Here is a 22,553-nt window from a genome sequence, read left to right as displayed (position 1 = left end):
CATTTAGGTCGTTTCCACATCTTGGCTGTTGTAAATAGTGCTGCTGTGAACATTGGGGCATGTGTCTTTTTGAATTATATTTTTCTCCAGATATATGCCCAGGCATGGAATTGCTGGATCATATGGTGAGTTTATTTTTAGTTTTCCTAAGGAACCTCCACACTGTCCTCCATAGTGGCTGCACCAATTAACATTCCTACCAACAGTGTAGGCAGTTTCCTTTTTTCCACAGCCTCTCCAGCATTTATCATTTGTGGACTTTTGAATGATGGCCATTCTGACTGGTGTGAGGTGACATCTCATTGCAGTTTTGATTCACATTTCTCTAACAATTAGCGATGCTGAGCATCTTTTCATGTGCTTGTTGGCTGGCTGTATGTCTTCTTTGGAGAGATGTCCCAGGACTATATTAGACTGGAATTTGAGGAGAGACCGCAATGAGTAGATGACATTGTAATTGAGGCTGAATGACACTAAGGAGCCATCTATGCAAATATCTGGGGAAAGCCTGTTTCTGGGAAGAGAGAGAAAGTACAAACACTGCAGAACAAAGAAGTGGGCCTGAGTCGGATCAGGGAGTGTCTCGCAGGTCAGAAGGAGCTGAAAGTTTATACATAAAGGGATATATCTAATCTGTCTTTCCTTCAGTCAGCAAACTCCCTCCCTCCCTCAACACTTGCATTCATGATATTTTTTTTCACCCCAAAGGTGTCTTACTTCCCCCTGTTCTAAATCCACATGCAAATCATAGGCTGAGTTAAAAAGAAATAAACCCTTCCCAAGATAGAAAGATTCCTATACACCTTTACAAAATGATTTTTTTTCCTGTTCAGAAAGTGATTATATAAAGGGCAGCAGACTGATAGCAAGAATATTTCTCTGCCCTCCCCTCATCTACCTAAAGGCAGGATGTACATTTTCTTCTGTGAAAATGTCCCCTTCTCTCATACGTGGAAGAAGAGAACTACTCTTATCACTGGAGACAGAGACAGAGCCTCAAAATGAGTTTGCATAAACAAACCTTATTACTCCCTTATCTTCCATTAACTTTCCTATTTATTAACTAGTTACTGTCCCACCGTGTACAATGCCTTGAAGCCCAAATCCCCTCTCTTTGTTAAAATGGGATCGAAGTCCCTAAGTCTAAGCACTTCTCTGAGTTTCACCTTTTTTCTACGAACTCCCGTGCGCATATATATTAATAAAAATTGAGTGTCTTCTCTCCTGTTAATCCGCCTTTTGTTAATCTAATTCACAAGCCCCTAGTCACTGAGCCTAAGAGGGCAGAGGACAAGTTGTTCCTCCCTCACGAGAGTTTCGATCTGTTCTCCTATGCATAAGGCCTCTCCTCCTTAAATCAAATAATGCTTTCATTACAGTGGGAAGTGGTACCTTAGTGCCAAAATGTTTTAAGTTTTACTAGTAAATATAAATTGTAATTTGTGGCCACAGCCAAACAGAGGTACATCTTAATAAGTCATCACTTTGTTGGCATGCTTCTTACAAGGAATTTTCCACTCTGGATATAAGAACCTTTACTCTAAAATTCAGGCAGTGTCCATTCAGCCTCCAGGCAAGCTTACTGAGAATGCTTAAGTACCCATCCTAGGACTGTATATTCTTGTAATAATTCATGTCAGTGTTATCTATACCATAAATAATTTATTAATTTGTGGGGGCTGAGGGATCATGACCCTTCTAAGAATCTGATGAGAGTTGAGGACGCTCACTATAAATTTTTTATACACAGAAAAATGTGCCTAGAATTCCAAGTAATATTTTAGACCCCTGGAGATCATCCATGAGTCAAGTTAAGAACCCATGCTACACAGTAAATCTTGATACCTTTCAGGTTTTTAACAAGCAAATGATATGACCTGAGATAGAGAGAGAGAGGTAGATAGATAGATAGATAGATAGATAGATAGATAGATAGATAGATACATAGATAGATAGATAGATAGATATTTGTAGAAAGTACCTGGTAGTTATTTAGACAGTGAGTTCTAGTAAGGCAAAGACTTTAGATAGAAGGATAGTGTAATGGTCCAACGATGAGATGCAAAGTGAGCAATGATGGTAGCTTGGACTACATAAATCATAACTAAAGACCTGATATGAAGGGATTTCTAAAGTTATAATTCAAGGAAAAGAAAAATAATAGTAGCCCACAAGGCAGGTATGATAATTATCATTACCAAACACAATAATGCAAGAAAGTATAAGGAGAAAGCAGAAAGATGTACTGAACCACAGCTCAGTAAACTGAAGCAGTGATTTTAAATTTTCCATAAGCCCACACCAGGGTCACAGAGTTCTACAAAACTGTCTCTATCTGTGAGGATCCAATCTAGAAATTTCAACAGGAAATGTTTAATTAAAAGAATCATTAACTTTAAAAAGTGATGAACTAGAAAAAGAGCATTCTAGAAAGTACAGAAAGAGCAAAATGCAGGAAGCAGAACTACTTCTAGGGTCGAAAGCACACAGGGAAGGGACTAAGAGCCCTAGACTCCTTCCCCAAGCCTGTTTCTAAGCTCCTACGGGCACAAATTGGCAAGACCTTGAAACTTCCATTGTGTCAATGTTCTCTTTTCCTAAGAGAGGACCTGACACTTTTCCGTCTGGGTTTGGTGGTCAGTAGCTCTCATTCCAGGCCTCTAGGCAATGACGGACGGTGTGGGAATTTCCTGCAGAGAAGGTAGCTATTCCAAACAAAGTCATTGAAGGTTATGAGCACAAGGGAGTAGCTGTTTGCTCAAGGTGACTTGGAGGGGGGCCTTTCCACTAGCAAAGAAGTTTCAAGATAATATTGAGACAGGAAGGAAGGGGACAGGGCACAGCTATTCAAGGAACAACACAGCAGTTAAGACCAGGATGGTGGAAGATTCAACTCCCAGGAGGCCTTGAGGCCCAAGATGGTGGGAGATTTGACTTCTGTTAGACCTTGAGCCTCATTATATACTCATTATAGTATATTAGCATGGGAAGTGACACTCCCACAGGTGCCATGACAGTTCTGAGGCTAAACATAAAAGGTCAGAAAGTGGGTGGTGGCCCAATTCCTGGGCATCCCAGCCCCTTCCCCAAGGTAGCTGGAATAATCCTCCCACTTGTTAGCATAGGAAGCTACTGAGCCCATAAAATCTAACACCCCCACACCCCATGGCCGCTCTCCCTTCTGGGTGAGGCAGACAGCACTCTGTCTATGGAGTGTGCATTTACTTTAAACTGAGCACCCAACCCCCCACACTTTGTGGACTTTCTCTTTCCTTCTGAAACAGCCTGCCCTCCATGGAGTATGTATCTCTCTTTTTTTTTTTTTTTTTTTTTGTTGTTGTTGTTGTTTTGTTTTTTGGACACAATTTGTAGAAACTTTATTTTCCGTCAACCTATTTCCGTTTTAAGAGTTTGTCTAAAGAACAGCTTATGACCACTCCGTGGTTGTTGCAACCCATTCAGTGGCCTGAGCAGTGGGAGCTGCAGACCAGTCTTCAGTGGCGGGCTGAGCGCTCCAGTCTTCAGTAGGGAACTGCTGAATAGGCACAGAGGGCACCTGCATGCCTTCAGACCAGTCCGCCACCTCAGGCTGAGTAGCAGTGAACTCAGGAGCAGGAGCTGTCCATTCACCCTGAAATTCCTCCTTGGTCACGGCCTTTTCAGCTGCAGCCTGCTCTTCCTTTTCAATCTCTTCAGGATCTCTGTAGAAGTAGAGATCAGGCATGACCTCCCACGGGTGCTCCCGGGAGACGGTGCCGCGCATGCGCAAAACCTCCCGGGCGAGCATCCACCACATCAGACCCACTGAGTGAGCTCCCTTGTTGTTGCATGGGATGGCAATGTCCACGTAACGCAGAGGGGAGTCTGTGTTACACAGGGCAATGGTAGGCAGGTTAACGTAAGATGCCTCGGTGAGAGGCTGGTGGTCAGCTCTGGGATCGGTAACCACCAGAAGTCTCGGCTCCCGGAAAGCTGCCTGGATCTGGTTAGTGAAGGTTCCAGGCGTGAAGCGGCCAGCAATAGGCATGGCTCCAGTGGCAGCAGCAAACTTCAGCACAGCTCGCTGGCCAGTATTCCTGGAGGATATGACACTGACATCAGCTGGGTTTTCAATGGCAACAATGGCCCGAGCTGCCAACAGAAGCGTCTCCCAGGTTCTTTTCAGATTTATGATGTAGATACCATCACTTTTCCTTTTGTAGATGTACTGCTCCATTTGGAAGTCAAGGTTGGTGCCACCTAAGTGGGTTCCGGCTGCAAGGAATTTGAGGACATCAAGGGCTCCGGACATTGTGAAAGTTTCCCTTTAAGTTACAATGGGAATCCAGAACAACGCCGTATGGACCCCTCTCTGGGTAGCGCGGAAAAGCTGTATCTCTCTGAATAAATCTACCTTTACTCAACGGTGGCTCGCTCTTGAATTCTTTCCTGAGCAAAGCCAAGGACTCACACTTGGTGGGGCAAGTCCCAGGGACTGAACTGAGACCTGGGACACGGCCATCCTGTCACCCCACATTCATTTTCCTGTATCAATATGGAGACTCCAAAATTCACATCTTGGTCTCTATCTGTCCAAATTCTCCTCTCAAGGTAGTGGACCACTCCTTCCCAACCAGTTTCTTTAGTAGAAGGGACTTAGCAGGTGAACAGGCTTTGAAACTGTGTAAACTTTACAATCAGATCTGGGGTCTGATGCTCAGCAGTGTTTGCCCTGTGGCTATACAAGATAAGAAAGTCCTTTAAGGCTATCATGGAGGCTTTCTGATACGCCATTCATGGCATCACTAGGAAATCCAAAGCCTAATTTTTATTTAATTCTACTTTTATTTATTTAATTTTGTGGTTTTAGTTTCATACGCTCCCCAGCACACTCATAATTGACCAGGCTACCTCAATGTCTTTGCAAGCAACACTGTCACCCTAGCTAGTAAGTCCCACAGCCACTGTGCCAACACCTGGCCCTGTGCAGCACTCCATTTCATGCTACCGCCAGCGATAGTTCAAATCATTGTGAAGTTGCTGCGTGCACCAGGCAATACTTGTGCCACACTTCCTCCAGCAAGGAGATTCTGAGTGTTCATTTAAACGCAGGAACGACTGCAACTCAAAGCCCCATTACTTCATAGCACCAGTTCAATTCTAGAACCAACTTACTTATCAGTCAGGGTCCTGGCAGAAAGACAGCACACCTTCAAAGGTTTAACTGGAGATAATTTAATAAGGAAACAATTCACAGAGATGTGGACAAGGTTAAGAGTATAAACAAAAGATGATGAGGACCCCTCGACTTGCAACAGAGGGAAATCTCTAGCAGCACCAGATCTAAAGGGCAAGAAAAGGGAATCTGGTTATCAGAAGGCCATGAGAACCAGAGCCACACATGGAGAGATTTCTAGAAGAATCTGTTGTTTAAAAGGAAGGTAGCCACTGCTGATCCTGGAGAGAGTGGGACAAATAAAGGCTTTAATCAATTAGTCCTCCTGTCTTCTGGTCTCCAATCCTTGCCTCCCACAGTCAAACACAAATAGAAGGCAGAGAACAGCATGTCCTGGTCCCTAGCAGTCCACCTTCCAAATCATATAAAAGGGCAGAGAAACACAGAGAAAGGATCTGAGGGGCAAATGGGAAAAAAAATTGTAACAGCTCCTAAATGCATTTTGTGAGGCCAGCATAACCTTGAAAATAAAACTTAACAGGGGCATTTCAATTAAGAAAAATTACACTCATAAACACAGACAGAAAAATGCTAAATAAATCATTAGAAAATTGAATCCAGTAATATATAAGAAGGCTAGTAAAACAGAAACAAGTTGAACCCATTTCAAGAATGCAAAGGTAATTTACTATTTGAAAGCAAATCAATCTAATTCACCATGTCAACAGAATAATTGAGAAAACTCATATAATCATCTCAGTTGATACAGAAAAGGCTTAAAAATTCAGCATACATTAAAAAAAAAAAAAACATTTTAAAGCCTGTTGCTAAACCAGCAATTAAAGATACATTCCTTAATCTGTTGAAGTATATCTATAAGAAATCAATACCAAACATCAAACTTCATAATAAATTTTCAACTTTCTCATGGATAAATTTTTTTAAATATTAAGTGTAACCAAGCAGGACCTATGGGGCCCCCTGGGACAGGCCCCTCCCCCAGATCCTCTGCTTTAGCTCTGAAGCACCCAGGTAATAGTAGCTCATGTCTATTTCCTGAGTTTTTCAGATGCTAAAACTGCCACCAACGGGAAGAAATTAACTACTTGATGATCAACAGCACGTGCCCCCAGACCTCCTCGCACCTAAGGATGGATCACCATCAACCAATCAGAGAATAGTTTACAAACTAATCACATACCCCGGAAAGCCCCTCCCTCATCTTGCCTTAGAAAACGCTTTGCTGAAACCCTTCCAGCGTTCAGGGTTTTAGAGCAGAAGCCACCCATTCTCCTTGGCATGTTTATAATAAATGCTGCACTTTCCTTCACCACAGCCCAGTGTCAGTAGCCTGCCTTTGCTGCAGCAGATTGACTTGGCAAGCAGACCCAAATCTGGCTTGCTAACATAAGTTCCCAGTAAGTGAATAAGGCAATAAAAAGAAATACATTATAAGGATTATTGGTGCATGTTATGATTATATACATAAAACAACCCAAAAGAATCTAAAATTAAAATATTAAGATTAATAAGTTTATTTAGAGGGTTCCTGGATCCTAAGTTAATACCAGAATCAATTGCCTTTATACACACCAGGTGCAGAACTTAGAATATGAATTTTTCAGTGATGCCATTTACAATAGCATAAAAATATCAAATCTCTAAGAATTAGCCTAGTAAATTTCATGAAGAGCTCCATGCAAAATACAAAATATTAAGGAGAGAAATTAAAGACTGAAACAAGGAGGAGAAAACTATGTGCATAGGTTTATATTGTGAAGATCACACATTGTAAAGATATCAGTTCTCTCTAGATTGATTTCATTTCCAGGTAATACAATCAAAATTCCAGTAAGTTTTTGGTAGACTGTAACAAGTTGATTCTAAAATATATGTAGAAACACAAAGAATCAAGAATAGCCAAGGTAAAGTGAACTAAGGGTCGTAAATGGCAAAATATCCCTCTTTCATACGGGTGAGTTGTACTCCGTTACACATATATGCTGCCTCTTCATTATCTGTTCAGCTATTGATGCGCACTTAGGATGCTTCCATATCTTGGCAACTATAAATAATGTTGCTGCTAATAGCAGGGTGTATGTATCTTTTTGAAATAATTCTTATTTTGTGGTTGGCTTTATTTCTTTGATGACTATGTAAGTTTAAAAAGCTAAAGCTCTAAATGTTCTTAGAAACAATAAATAGTACATACATGTAAATTTTAAAATAAATGTGCAGTAAAAAAAAAAAAGGAAATGAGCTATCAAGCCATGACAGACATGGAAGAAACTTAAAAGACATATTATTTATAGCACAGGGAAATATACACAAGATCTTATGGTAGCTCACAGAGAAAAAAATGTGACAGTGAATATATATGTTCATGTATAACTGAAAAATTGTGCTCTACACTGGAATTTGACACAACATTGTAAAATGATTATAACTCAATAAAAATGTTAAAAAAAAAAAAAAGACATATTACTAAATGAAAGAAGCCAGTCTGAAAAGGCTACAAACTGTACGATTCTGACCAAATGACATCCTGGAAAAGGCACAGCTACAGAAGCAATAAAAAGATTGTGGTTGCCAGGGGTTTGGGGAGAGGGAGGGAGGGAGGGATGAACAGATGGAGCACAAGGGACTTTTAGGGCAATGAAATTATTCTATGTGACACTATAGTGGTGGCTACATGTCATTATGCGTTTGTCAAAACCCCTAGAATGTACAACATCAAGAGTGAACCCTAATGTAAACTGTGGGCTTTGGTTGATAATAACGTGCCCATGTTGGTTCATCGATTGTACCAAACATGCCACACGGATGAGGGATGCTGAGGATAGGGGAGTGTATATGTGTGGGTCGGGAGGGCTATGTGGGAACTCTATTTTCTGCTCAATTCTGCTGTAAATGTGAAACTGCTCTAAAAAAATAAAGCCTATTAAAAAAAGAAGAATAGTCAAGGCATTTTTGAATAAGGAGGAAGCAGCAGTGGTGGCGGCGGCGGTGAAAGAGAAAGGATTTAACTACCACGTACAGTCTTACAATAAATACACAATAGTGAAGAAAGTGTGTTACTTTTGTAAAGACAGACAAGTAGACCAACAGAATAATACAGAGTCCAGAAACAGCCCCAACACATATAGATATATGTACACTCAACCCAAAAGGAAAAGATAATATTTTAAATAAATAACATTGAAATAATTGGATGACCATAGGGACAAATGAAACTTGAATCCAACTTCAGGCGATGCACAGAGGGCCAGCTGAGCTGAACGGCCTGTTGGTGTCTCGGCGAAGGCTGACTATCCCAGAATAATCCCAGATGGCTGTTCTGGGAGGTCTCAGCTGGGGCTGCTCATCTCTGCTCCGCATGGTCTCAGCCCCTGAGCCCAGCCCTGTTCACATGGCAGCAGCTTTCCCATAAAGCATCTGTTGTCAACTGGGATGACTTTGCCCCATTCCCCGGGACATTTGACAATGCCTACAGGCCATTTCAGTTTGTCACAACTGGGGGTGGAGGCTGTGAGGTGGTGTGTAGGGAGGCTTGCTACGGGCACCTAGGGGCAGAGGCCAGGGGCTCTGATAAATATCCTACGGTGCACAGGACAGCCCCCAGCAAAGAAGTGTCAGGTCCGAAACGTCAGTAGTGTTGAAGCTGAGAAACGCTGTAACACGGTGCGAGGAAGCTGAAAGTTTATTGAAACCTAGGCTTGGAAATCATACATTATTATTTTTGCTGCATTCTATTAGGCAAAGTATCACAAAGCCAGTCCAGATGCAAAGGGTTGGAAAATAGATTCCACCTTTTGGTGGAAGGAGCTACAAAGAATTTATAGACAATTGTTAGTTACCATAGAAGCTGATGCTTTAGAGGTGGGGTGGGAGATTGAAGTACTGTGTTTCCTTGAAATGGAGATGACTGATACACAGAGGGATTCAAGGATGGTTCTGAGATTTTGGAAATGGAACATTAAGGAAACAGAGAGGCAGCGGGCTAAGATTTAAGATGGCAAAGGTACTATGTAATATTCGGGTCTGACTTGTTGGTCTTGAGATACCCACGTCTAGGGAGGGGAATTGAGTCATATGAACGAATGCAAGAGGCCATGAAGTCTTGGTGTTACCAGGGAGAGGGGAAAAAAGTTATCTTTGTTCTTTGTCACCTGAAAAAAAAATGAATTTTTAATGAGACAGAAAGCATGACATAAACAGAAGATTTTATGAGCGAAGTAAAAAGGAAGTAAAATACAGCACACCCCCGAGAGCTGGGGGCAGGCCAACCCCAGAGAGGAAAGATGGCGCCCCTCCTTTGTCTCTCCTGCTCTTATAGCCTGGCTTAGGGGGCGTTTTTGTGATTGACTGACTGATGACTTGTGTTCTTTGAGTGCTCGGGCTGACTGACTCACCTTCCCTGTGCTCAGACATGCCCATCCCTTTTACTCACACTTCTACCCAGGATGCACACAGAGAACCTATGGGAGGGGCTCAAACTGTAATGTTAATTACATTATATTGAGCATTGGGTCAAGTTAAGCTGGTCCTTCTCTCTGCTGTGCAGCCACAGGGTTGGATCCTAGCCAGCTTCTTTGCTGGCCCTCATTTAGAGAAAGTAAAAAAATTTTGGAGCCCCTTACCCTGGGCACAGGCTGTACTGTTATTTTCTGGGTTGTAATCTCCCTCTTCCTCTCCCCTTGCCCGGGGCTCATTTCTATCTAACTGCCTAACATTGGCAGTTAACACAGATTTAAAAACCCTGAAGTTTATCTTATTTTTATACTCATCATAATGTCATAACACAAAAAATCCAAATTCAACTTCAAAAAAAAAAAAACAAAACAAAACCCAGAAAAATAATCCAGGTCTTCTCCAAGGCCACTTGATGCATCAACAAAGGAGGAATTACATCCCACAACAAACACGACAATCTTTAAAACTTCTTTAGGTATTTCCTGCATGCCCCCAGTCTCATCACAGGTGACAGCTACTCACATACCTTCCCACTTTACTTTTACAAACCCCCAACGCCTCTCTCAGCTTTGTTGACTTCATTTTTATTTCTCCACCATTTGTCTTCCTCCTGCCACCTTCCTTGGACCTTATCTTTCTTGGTAGGTCTGTATCTTAGTAATCTACTCCTTATCTTCGCTTTTTCCCTTTTACAACCCCACTCGACAAAACCAAAAAAAAAAAAAAAAATCCTCCCCAGTTCCTACTTCCTTAGAAAGTGAATTAAGTGGGGGTTAATAGTTTATTTATATTTTAAAACTTTTTTGGCTCCTGGCTAGCTACATGGGGAAAAATGATTCTATGACATTGTCTCACCTGCAACTTATCACTTTAGAATATTTACAAGGAAAACAGACAGTCTCAGCTTCCATTTCCAGGTATAAATGAGCAGAAAGATTTCAGACTCAACGTAGGACCAGGGCTTTTCCACAAACTGCAAGTTGTCTCACCTGAAGGGTAAGTTATGGGAATATACAGACACAGCGCATCCAAAGGACGTGATGTTTCACAGAGAAACAGCATTTATCCTGCTTTACACAATGCTTGAAGCTTGTCAGTGCTGAGCACTTCATTTCCACAGCTAAGAAATAAAGGGCCCTGTGTTAGTCTTCAGGGGCTGCTATCACAAAATACCGTAGACTGAGTAGCTTAAACAAAACATTTATTTTCTCAGAATTCTGGAGGCTGGGAGTCTCAGATCATGTGTAAGCACGGCTGGGTTCTGGTGAGAGCCCCCTTCAGGATTGCAGACCGCCACCTCACATGGCCCTTCCTTGGTGCATGTGTACAGGGAAGGGAAAGCTCTGGGATGTCACTTTTTCTTCTTGTAAAAGCACTGGTCCCAGCGTGGGGGGCCCAGCCTCATCGCCTCATCTAAGCCTAATTACCTTCCACAGGCCCCACCCACAAATACCGTTAGATTAGGGGCTGGGGTTTCAACATATAAATTTGGGGGGAACACAGACATTTAGTCCACAATAGGCCTAAAAGTCTTAAGATCAGAAAGAAAAAACTCCTTGGAGGATGTGAAAACTGCTGTTTTCATATAAAATATTTTCCTGGAGTTGAATTCTGAGCAATTCTTACCTTCATGACAAATACAATCTATTCTACATTTCAGCCGGAAGTAAGACCTACATTTATTCCTGATTTTAAAATATTGTAGTGCTTCTCACAAAGCCACCAGTTCCTGCATTCATTAACTTTCCTCTAAAAGCAAGCAGGCTTGATTTTTTTAAAAATGTTTTATTAATTCCTATAATTAAAAACCCTTTTCTTTTTCTGTCCTTTTGCATGACAGAATCTTCCCTTTTCAAACATCAGTTTTTCTTCTTACTGAATTGCAGAGGTGGGGGAAAAAAATAAAAGGAAGAGCATCGTGAGTGTAAACACATCTGTTGCCATGGCAACGGCGGCAGCTGAGCCAAGCACCACTTGTGGCTGCAGCGTTTGCAGGAGACCAATTACCAAATCTGGAATCTCTAATTCAGTAAACAGGAACAACAGTGAGCATAGGTAGAGAAAACTGCTTGTTTTATTCGGAGGGAGAGAGACAAGCTAGGAGACATCAAGAAATGTAAGACGCAGAAATGATATTGATGAGCGTGTCCGTGGCCTGATGAAGGGACTGTCTTCAAAGGATCCTGGGGAAAATGCAATTTGCAGCTACCACGACTGTAACATGGGAGTCTGATCTCACCTCCTGTGTCTCCTGGTCCCCCCGCAGGCCTGGTGTTGAGGCAGTGGGAATACAGTGCCCCCCTCACTCCCGCAATTTAGCAAACTGTTGTCCAAGTTGCTGTCTACTGGGTACCATAAAATTCTGAGCAACGTAGATCAAGTCCAGCAGGACTTGACCATTCACGCAGCTTTTTTGCAAAAGAAAATCTGCTTAAACGCTCAGTGCCATGGAAATAAAGCTACAGCTACGTTTCTCATTCTTCTCCATCTTAAGAATGAGAAGCACAAGCATAGAGACTTTTTATATACCAAAAGCATCCTTATTTGTCCTCTGGGTCTTAAGGATCGGAGAGCATCTTTGTGCATTTTGTTTTCCAGTTGTCTTAAGAAATGAGTTAGGCCATTTTTCCTTTCTTGGATTGGCCCACTCCTAATTCTCAGGAGTGTACTATCTTTTACAATTTTTTTTTTAACTTCACTAAGAAAAATCTTGAAGAAAAAAAAAGAAATGTGTTAATAGGAAGAACTAAGTACATACTTATTTCTGATATTTTGTAAACAAGAACTGAGGACCCACCTCATGAGGACTTATACCTGCTAGAGGATATGAAATAAAAGTTATGTGTGTCCTATATGACATCGCCAGAATCAAGACCCTAAGAACGAGGGCCTCAAGGATCTAGTTTGTCACAATCACAAAAAATACGCCAATGATCTCTTTAATGACTCACTCGACTATTCAGGTTCTTTGAGCCTTCTCTTTTGTTCACAAAACAGAACAGTTTCCTACACACATCACTGGTACTTAATAAAATTCATCTAATTGAATTTAAGTAGACAAAATGAAAAGTTGTTAAAGCAATTAGTTCTAACAAACATGAATAACTGAGTATGGTTGAAGTGTGGTAAAAGATCTTAAAAGGCTTTAATTTCTGCATTTTAAACTAAAATAGTGGGTTTTAAAATTTTATTGTAAACATTAAACTTATTTTTCTATGGGTCCCAAAAAGATGTTCCATCTTGGTTTATAGAGGTAGAGTTTGTACAGTGGGAACAACAACGCCCAGAGACTTTTTTTTTAAGTTTTGTGTCCAGCTTGCACTCTAATTGGCCACATGAGTCTGGGCAAATCCTTTCCTATTCTATGATATTTTCCCTTATGAAGTCCAAATGACATTATAAATATAAAGGCAGTTCAAAAGTTGTAAGCTATAGCAGTAATCAAAACAATACGGTACTGGCACAAAAACAGACACATAGATCAAAGGAAAAGGATAGAAAGCCCAGAAACAAACCCGCACACTTATGGTCAATTAATCTAAGACAAGGGAGACAAGAATATACAACGGAGAAAAGACAGTCTCTTCGATAAGTGGTGCTGGGAAAGCTGGACAGCTACTTGTAAAAGAATGAAATTTGAACGTTCTCTAACGCCATATGCAAAAATAAATTCAAAATGGATGAAAGACCTAAACGTAAGACTGGGTACTATAAATCTTGTAGAGGAAAACAGAGGCAGTACACTCTTGGACATAAATCACAGCAATATTTTTTTCAAACCAGCTCCTGGAGTAATGGAAATAAAAGCAAAAATAAACAAATGGGACCTAATTAAACTAAAAGCTTTTGCACAGCTAAAGATAGCATCAACAAAATGAAAAGACAACTTACAGAATAGGAAAAAATATTTGCAAATGATGTGACCAACAAGGGACTAATTTCCAAAATATACAAACAGCTCATACAGTTTACTATAAAAAAGCAAGCAACCAAATCAAACAGTGGGGAGAAGACATAGATAGGCATCTCTCCAAAGAAGATATCCATACGGCCAGCAGGCACATGGAAGATGCTCTGCATCACTAATTGTTAGAGAAATGCGAATCAAAACTGCAATGAGATGTCACCTCACACCAGTCAGAATGGCCATCATTCAAACGTCCACAAATGATAAATGCTGGAGAGGCTGTGGAAAAAAGGAATCCGCCTACACTGTTGGTGGGAATGTTAATTGGTGCAGCCACTATGGAGGACAGTGTGGAGGTTCCTTAAGAAAACTAAAAATAAACTCACCATATGATCCAACAATTCCATGCCTGGGCATATATCTGGAGAAAAATATAATTCAAAAAGACACATGCCCCAATGTTCACAGCAGCACTATTTACAACAGCAAAGATGCGGAAACAGCCTAAATGTCCATGGACAGATGACTAGATAAAGAAGTTGTGGTATATTTATACAATGGAATACTACTTGGCCATAAAAAAGAATAAAATTATGCCATTTGCAGCAACATGGATGGACCTGGAGATTGTCATTCTAAGCAAAGTAAGCCAGAAAGAGAAAGAAAAATATCATACGATATTGCTTATATGTGGAATCTGAAAAACAGGCATAAATGAACTTATAAATAAAACAGAAACAGACTCACGGACATAGAGAACAGACTTATTGTTACCAGGGAGCAAAAGCGGTGGGAAGGGATAAATCAGGAGTTTGAAATTTGCATCTCTTGGGGAGCGATGGAAATGTTAGCTGTCTTGATTGTGGTGGTGGTTTCATGGGTGTGTACATCTATCAAAACTCATCAAATTGCACATCTGAAATATGTGTAGTTGACTGTACAGAAATTATATCATCATAAAGTCATTTCAAAAAATAACATAATACATCCATTAAGCATCACAAAAAATGTGAGCTATAAAATAAATTACATAAGCCCAACCACTGAAGTGTCTTTGTCCTTTGCGTCTTTACATAAATGACGCCTTCTCGGGAAGCCCACCCCTGGGCACCTTGTCTAAAGGGCAGCTCACTGCCAGCCCCCTTCCTGCTTTACCTGACTCTTTAGAACTTACCGCCGTGTGCACAGTTCGCACCCCGCTGACCTGTTTTGTGTGTGGACTCCCTGCTTGCTGGAAACATAAGCTCATGAGCACAGAGCTTTCTGACTGCTTCCTTCCCCAGCTGTATCCACAGACCAAAACAGTAAGTGTTTAACAATATTTTTTGAATGAATGAATGCATGAAAACAAAAGTGAATGAATAAAAAAATCCATTGTCAATTTTTTCTAAGTGGCTTTCCAAAATGATGGAAACTTGACCAGAGTCATTACATCAAGGCCTCTGATCATATCAGTGGAAGAGTTAGGAGACCCAGAAAGGGGACAGTCCTAGGCGTACCTCTCAGCAATTCCCGCTCAGTCACACGGGCAAGCCAATCAGTCACGTGAGCCCAGCCCTCTGATAAGATTATTATCAACAGAGAATATGATTACACGAGCAAAGTGCTTTAAAGGTTAAAAGCGCCAGTAAAGTATTACATCCTGTATTATTATTAAACAGTGGGGTTTCTGGTGCCTTAATATTTTGTCAAGGACATAAGCCGCAGTGGGAGGAAGAGAGACGGTTGCAAAGCAAACAATTTCCCGCAGGGTGGAGAGAAGGGAGCTGCAGTGGGTCTCGGCCTCTCTACTCTGAATGCATTTGGAGCCTCAACCTTGGGCCACAGAGTAGAACACAGACAACAGAGCTGTGGCCGGAGACCACGGACATCCTCAGCGGTCTTCATGAACCTTGGAAGCGCTGAGTGGGGAAGCGGCCTCAGACAGCCTAGCAAGCTAACTTGTGTACATTAATGTGCACGGTTCAGTACAGCATAAAGAGCGTAATTAAAAACATTTAAAAATTAGTCATATGTCTGAAAATAATAAATCACTGGTTCTTTCAAAAATGTCATGAAAACGGGGAGCTTCTCCTGACAGACGCCATTGTTCTGTGGGTACTATCTTAGTAGCCGTGCCCATGATTGACTTTCAAATAACACTGAGTTTGTGGGTATTAACATTCAGAATAGTTCTCCAGACTTTGTATTTCTCTTTTCCTCAGAATCATTATGTGTTAGGTCTTGAGAATGGTTTTTAATGACAAGTTACTGATTCTGGTAGGAGTGAGTTGAGTTAGAAACAACAAAAGTTCTAGGCCTATGTGTTGGGGATAGATGTGATTATTGAGGGACAAAACCCTCTGCAGTCACACGGCCCTGTGTTTCGGTTGCAGCTCAGGGACTGTTTCAACCAGTGTCTCAGCGGATTTCAAAATGGGTTTTTCAGAGTCTGGCCATCTGACTGTGCAAATAGTGGACCCATGTTGCATGAGCTGATATGCATGAGGGTTTTTAATGTTTAAAGAAAGAGGGATGGGTGGAGAAGAGCGGAGTGTGAAGGAAGGAAGGGGTGGGGAGGATGAAGAGAGTAAGGGAGCATCGTCTCTCTGTCTCCTGACATGTACCAGGCACTAGTTTCGACCCCCAGTGAAGAGAGCAGTGAAGAACAGGAGTTAAAGAAGCAATAATGAATGAGGCAGGGAGTGGGGGTGCAATCACGGTACGATGCAGCCTCGGGCGTGGGCGAAGAAGCACTGCACAGAGATGGGAATAAAGCCATGCTCTACCCTGAATCCCGTTCACCCGCCCACAGCACCCCATGCTGCCACTGCCCTCGATGCTGACTTGGTGCTAAGGGACCCCAGGGCAGCTGTCAGACCAGCGGCTCTGCTTGGCAGAAACACTTAGAGAGAGCAGTCCCCGCAGGAGTGGGGCTGACCCCATCAACGCGGGGGTCAGGGCGGAGGAACAGAAGCGGCCGTGCTCTCAGACCCACGTGAGACCTCGTGGGGGGAGCCTGGCAGGGCTAAGGGCTTGCAGCTTGGGTGGCGGTGTTAAAAGGACCCGTCACCAGTGCACTCAGACAGGTAAGGCTCGGGGCAATCCCGGCTATAGAGAGCTCCAAGCCCCACTGAAAGGGCTCAATTAGACGGCAGTAGGTATATGGTGCAGTGACCTGACACAGACGCATAGAAGGTATTAAACAAATGTGTTGGTCTGGGAGGATTTCCCAGGTCCTTGAACGCAAAGGGGCAGGGAGAACCCCCACATCCCCCAGTCGTTCTCTGTCTCCCACGCCTTACGTAAGCATCCTTCCTCAAACTGCAGTAGCTCCAGGGCTTTGGGTGCGGGTCCAAGATGATGTCCAATAGCTTTCTGCTCCCTGTACAAGTGACAGGTTGGACTCTGATTGCCATTTCCCTGTCAGGTGTCAGGGGACAGACAGACACATGGGAATTCGCCATGTGTTTTTATACCCTACCTCACTGGCATCTCTTAAGTATCTCCGAAATTAACAATATCCTTTGGAAGAGAGAACAGGGTTTTTTTTTTTTCACTTGAAATAAGGCCAATGTTAAATGAGCAAATTTGAATGGAGTTAGCCGTAAACATACCGCCCAGCTCAGAGGGCAATTTTAGGGCCGAATTGCCATCCCTTAAAGTGTGTTCAGTTTCTCTCCGTTCACCATGCTGTTTTTAAAGCCCCTGTAATGTTGCCTTTGAAAAAGGGGCTGTAGGAAAAAAAAGTCAAAAAGAAAAAGTCTAATAATCAAAATGAGGCTGCATACCAAACCCAACAAAATAAAACATTTATCTCTCCCAGGGGTCTGCCGCTGCCGGAGCCTCCAGCTCGTCTACTGCTGAGAAGTTTTATGTTCCCTTGATTATATCCAAAGCAAAATTGCCCCAAATTATTTAATCATATGCCTACCAGGAATGCACTCCATCTGACAAATATAAAGTGAAGTCAGCTGCTCTCTTCCCGGAATTCGATATCTGATTGTGTAGATTTTCTGAGTAACACAGATTTATAAAATGGGTGTAAATTAAAACATGAAGAATTCAAGTTGTTTCAGTCAGATGAATGATTCAAAGGACAGGAATGTAAAACTTATTAGCTGTGCACCCAGTCACAGGAAAGTCTCAGAAGATCTGAGGAAATGTGCGTGTGTGTAGGAACTAGGTTGTGAAAGGTTTTCAAGTTAGAAGCCACATTTTCCTCTTCTTGAGAGGTTTTCCCCATTCTCCCCAATCCTACTCCCTAACCCATTTATACTAAAGTGTAGAATTACAGCTGTATAGGAACTTAAAATAGCAATCAGTTCAATCACTCATTTTTAAGATGCGAACTAAAGCTCTGTAAAAATAGTCTTTTTGGTTTAAACCTTCCTGAAAAGACAGTTTAAAATGCTAATCCAGAAGATTGATTACAAAGGCTTTCTTCCCTTGAGTCTAACCCTAGAGGCTTAAAAAGGGATGCATTTTTGTCACCAACAAGAAACATGATGCTAAAAGATTTCATGTGTGTCTCCCCCAAGAGACTATGAATTCTTCAAACAAAGGTGCCATAACCTATTGTCTTCACAGTTTACTAATGCACAAAACAGACATTAAATAAGCACGAAAAGAATAAATTATTTCATATGTGAGGTAAATCAAATTCCCCTCCCCATCATCCTATTCAGGAAAGATTTGTCAAGTCTTCCATATAATTTTCACCAGTTATGGATGGTGCCAGCAGCAGACGTCAAATATTATATGTAAATTAAATACTATAGAGCTGTTTTTAATGGCACAGACCACAACGTATGGCCAATGGTCTTGACTAGCTAGTGACTTAATTTCTGCAAGTGCATAAGAAGAATGTACAGAAGAAAAAAATGTCCACACCTGACTTTTGATATGACACATAAAACCATTCATTTTTAAAAGAACAGTCTCTGAATGCATGAAGATCTTGGAATCTGGCTGTATTTCTATTGTCCCTCCTCATAATAAAACCATTGTGTCAATCCTAATGCAGTAATTACGGGAAGGCCCCCTATACAGTCGGCTTTGTCTCTTTGTCTATGAATTACACTTTGCCTTCCCACACTTGGTTTGTTGGGTGACCTGTTGACAGCTTATGGCCATTCAGACAGAAATAATAGCTTCAGCGATCACATTTCAAACTCCCGTACTGAAATGTGAGTGTCTTTATGCTAAAAGTTAAAAAAAAAAAGAACTACCCAACTAAGACATATTCAAATATATCATATATATACATATATATCATATACATACCATATGATTTGTAGACATTAATACTATGTTTATGTCAACAGGTAGTTTTCAGCTGCTTTTTGAAACTGCCAAAGAATCATTATTCTTTTTTAAAAAGTATTTTTACTTAGTTCTTAATAAGTAAAGAATTCCCCATAAGAATCTCCAAGTACTTTTACAGAGAATAATTTCTCTAACCTTTACAGCATGCTTCTCTGAAAAAGTTTCTAAAAGGGGAGATATGCTGGCACATTGCTCTTAGGCTGATGATGAACTCTGGGAGGTAAAAACCTGACTTTGCCCAGACTGATCACACTGGGGACCTTCTGAAGTAGCTTTACAACTGTCCCAGTATGTGACAGTATATACTTCATTTACCACGTGTAGATGTAGCATCAGTGAAAAGCAACCAGCGGGGGCTTTGAAATGTCAATCTTAATACAGTTCACGTTTCACCAAGTAAAAACCTAAATATTGTAAAACCCACACAGACACCACTGCCCGCCCTCTCTCATAACCGCTCAGGACCCTCTCTGAGTTGCTATAGCTCTTATGGACGATTTCTGGGTGCATTGACAACTTCCCATCTCAAACACCCTTCCCTATTCACTTCTCCCACCTGCAGGATCTCTCTGCCGTGTGTGCCCTGTGAGAGACTGCTGACACAGATGGCCATGCAAAAATCTTAACCTTATTCTGCTTCAATGTGCATTTTATACTTCCACACTCTTGCTGTTATGATGCAAATCTCCTAAAAATGAGGCTCTTCCTAGCCATACTTGTGGGCTTTCTGGAAGGGCTATGGATTCAACACAAGGAGGAACTGTCAACAAAAAGGGAAGGAAATGGTACCCCAACTTCCTGTCCCTCCGTAAGATAATGTTAAGTTCCAGAGAGTGTCACCAGCTGGACTGAACTCCATTGCCTACGTAGGTAGCCCACCGCATTCACTGCCCCCCTAGTGGCTTTCCTCCCTTCCCGCTCCCATCTTCTCAGCCTCTTCCCTTGAGCATCCCAGGATCCACCCAGGTAAACTACCTACTCCCACGTCCTTTTTTCCAGGGTTGGCTTTTAAGGGATAACAACTAAATGAAGTCAGTGGTAATGAACAAAGTCTCAGGTAGCGGGGGGCGGGGGGGGAGTGTCACCTTTTGCTAAACATATGAAAATGTGTTCCAATCACAATATTCATATCATGCTAAGAAAATCTTGGAAGGGGCACAGTCTCCATTTTCAACCCGAGGGTGTTTTCAGCCATAGTTTCTGGAGCTGTATCTCCAGCAGCATATTTTTCCTAATGGTACTTGCTTTTCAGAGTTATCCATTTGTCTCTGGACTCCATCCTTTATCTTACCTAGCAAAGGTTACAGAATTATAAGTTATATTTCCATACTACTTTATCCTTCATTTTCCCCAGCTACTGTCAGTCTGGCTTATAGTTTAAATGTTAAATATATAAGTGAATGAGGAAGGAAGGAAGGAAGGAAGGGAGGGAGGGAGGGAGGAAGGAAAAAAGAAAGGATGAGAGGGAGGAAGGAAGGAAAAAAGAAATGATGAGAGGGAGGGAGGAGATATAACAGAGTTTGAAAATGCATTTGGTGCTAAGCCATGCAGCTCTAAAAGGCCAATTTGATTCATTCCATATATATAAATTACAATATTTGCAAATTATTTGGTTATCTGTAATTCTTAACAATAAGCCCAGGTATTCCTTCATGTCAAGTGAGAAAATAAATTTTACATACCAGAAACTCAGGAAAAGCACTGAGATCTTAGGAGCAGTCTTCAAAGGAAATTAAAGTCTGAACACGAAAGCAGAGTTCAGTAGCGGGGGTCAAAACAAGGCATTCCGAGTTCTTAGCAGAATGCTTTAGTTCAGGGGCACTTTATTCCATTCCACAGAAGAGTTCAAAAATCAAACTGCATAAAGGAAAACAAAGTGTGTGATGCTTCTGGATCTTGAAGACACAGTAAAAGTTTATCTACAGGAAGATGAAGTTAACGGTTAAAATAAAAATCTTATAAAAATTAAAATAGTGATACTGTCACCCTATTACCCAGCAATACACTCCTTGGTATTTACCCAGAGGAGTTGAAAACTGATGTCCACACAAAACCTGTACACAGAGGTTTATAGCGGTGTGCGGATGTCGATGTAAGTGGTTGGCAAGGAATGGGGGAGGGAGAGATGAACAGGGGAGCACAGAGGATTTTTAGGGCAGTGGAACTACTCTGTATGACACTCTAATGGTGGATATATGTCATTATACATTGGTCCAAACCCATAGAACATACAACACTAAGCGTGGGCCCTAAGGTAAGCTATGGACTTTGGACGGTAGTGACGTGTATGATGTGTCACGGTAGGTTCGTTAATTACAACAAAGGTACCGCTCTGGTGTAAGATGTTTATAATAGGAGAGCCTATGCTTGTGTGGGGGCGGAGGGTATATGGGAAATCGCGGTACTCTCCATTCAATTTTGCTGTGAACCTACAACTGCTTTAAAAAACAAAGTTAATTTTAAAAAAAGTTAAAGTAGTGCATAATTTAGTTCTCACCAGCAATTCTCTATCTTGAACTGACTTGTTCAAAATTGTTCTTAAGAAGTTCTTTCTTTCTTCCCCCTCCTCCAAATAATATCAAGACCAAGAGGAAAATACTCAACCTTGAAACGTTCGTGATTTTTTAGTTTCTTCATACCACTGTCTCCAGATCATGTTTTTACAAAGGGTGTGGATTTGCAAAATTTTTTATGAAAATGTTCTCAGCAAATAATAGTCCAGCCACCTTGGAATGTATGTGATCTTTTACTTCCTACCTCAAGAATTAATCTTCTTGGGTTTCCTTCCAAGACAAGCAAGCTTTAGTCCAGCTGAGGGAATCAGTAAGTCATTGATCCAGGCTGTAATTTCAAACTGTTGAGGTGCTGGCACCATCTCCCTCCTCCCCATTTCTTTAGATCCTCCTCAGCTCCTCCCTTGGTCCTCTTTACTCCCACACACCCACAGCCCCCCAGTACCCTCCTTGGAAGCAACACGGGTGCAAATTGGAATTATAGGAAAGTTTTGAAGTCACTCAGGCATAATAATTTGCTTTCTATTTTTAAAAGCAGATTTACTGGTAAGATAAATCAAGTGCCAGGCAAAGTGGTATAATCCAATGTTTTGCTTTGTGCCTCTTTCTGGAGAACAAATACATTTTTCCCTCTGCATGGATGAGAAATCATTTAGAGGCCTGGAATAAACCTCACCTTTGCCCCCAAATTCTTGATCCCAAAATATTGACTGTCTTGATGAGAAATGCAGACGATCCGCAAGAGACCAGACTCAGAGACAGTGCCGGGAAGCTGGACGTGGCAGCTCAATCGCGGGGACAGGGGTGCATCTAGTTTCCTTCTCAGTGTTCAAGGCAATAAAACAGATCCCTTGTATTTACAAGTTATAATATTTTAGTCTTCCTTTGCTTCTTCTCTGCCTGTTTGGAATCAAGGGATAGGAATTAATATATATCAAAGTAAATATCTTTTAAAAACCCAAGCAAGCAGTAGGAAAAGAAATGTTTTATTGCTTATTTATAAATGTGCACCCAAAGCTCCCCATTCCAGGTTCCTGTTAATCTTAGAGATAGGGCCACACTAATCTTCTTGGGGTCATTTTAAAAAAAAAAGGTTAGTATTGAAGTCAAAGTCTATGCAACACAACTTATGGATAAGCGGCCAATTAACCAGATAGCCCAGTTTCATGGCCCAACTGCCCCTTTCTTACTCTTAAGG

General features: G+C 41.5%; 1 protein-coding gene and 1 long non-coding RNA gene across 2 annotated transcripts in view; both read right to left on the bottom strand.

Annotated features, from left to right (window-relative positions):
* Nucleotides 1-3,362: 3,362 nt before the first annotated feature.
* Nucleotides 3,363-4,306, bottom strand: LOC105068269 (small ribosomal subunit protein uS2). The gene has a single exon (XM_045516047.2). It carries the CDS (start codon nt 4,289-4,291, stop codon nt 3,428-3,430), a length of 864 nt encoding a protein of 287 aa, XP_045372003.1. The 5' UTR covers nt 4,292-4,306; the 3' UTR covers nt 3,363-3,427.
* A 908-nt stretch (nt 4,307-5,214) lies between these two features.
* The window catches only part of LOC123616604 (uncharacterized), a 90,181-nt gene continuing 72,842 nt past the window's right edge, over nt 5,215-22,553 (bottom strand). The window contains exons 4-6 of the long non-coding RNA XR_012503900.1: nt 22,032-22,255; nt 20,525-20,699; nt 5,215-9,324 (exon numbers count right to left, since the gene is read on the bottom strand). This is a non-coding gene — a long non-coding RNA (uncharacterized LOC123616604). The remainder of the gene's footprint in view (nt 9,325-20,524; nt 20,700-22,031; nt 22,256-22,553) is intronic.

Source organism: Camelus bactrianus, chromosome 34 (assembly GCF_048773025.1).
Source record: "Camelus bactrianus isolate YW-2024 breed Bactrian camel chromosome 34, ASM4877302v1, whole genome shotgun sequence".
Classification (NCBI taxonomy): Eukaryota; Metazoa; Chordata; class Mammalia; order Artiodactyla; family Camelidae; genus Camelus; species Camelus bactrianus.
The sequence above is the reverse complement of the archived record's forward strand: the minus strand, read 5'-3'. Positions and strand labels throughout refer to the sequence as shown.

Bases quoted from the DNA above. Each gene is read 5' to 3' on its own strand.
- LOC105068269 (XM_045516047.2), bottom strand. From the start codon at position 4,291: ATGTCCGGAGCCCTTGATGTCCTCAAATTCCTTGCAGCCGGAACCCAC.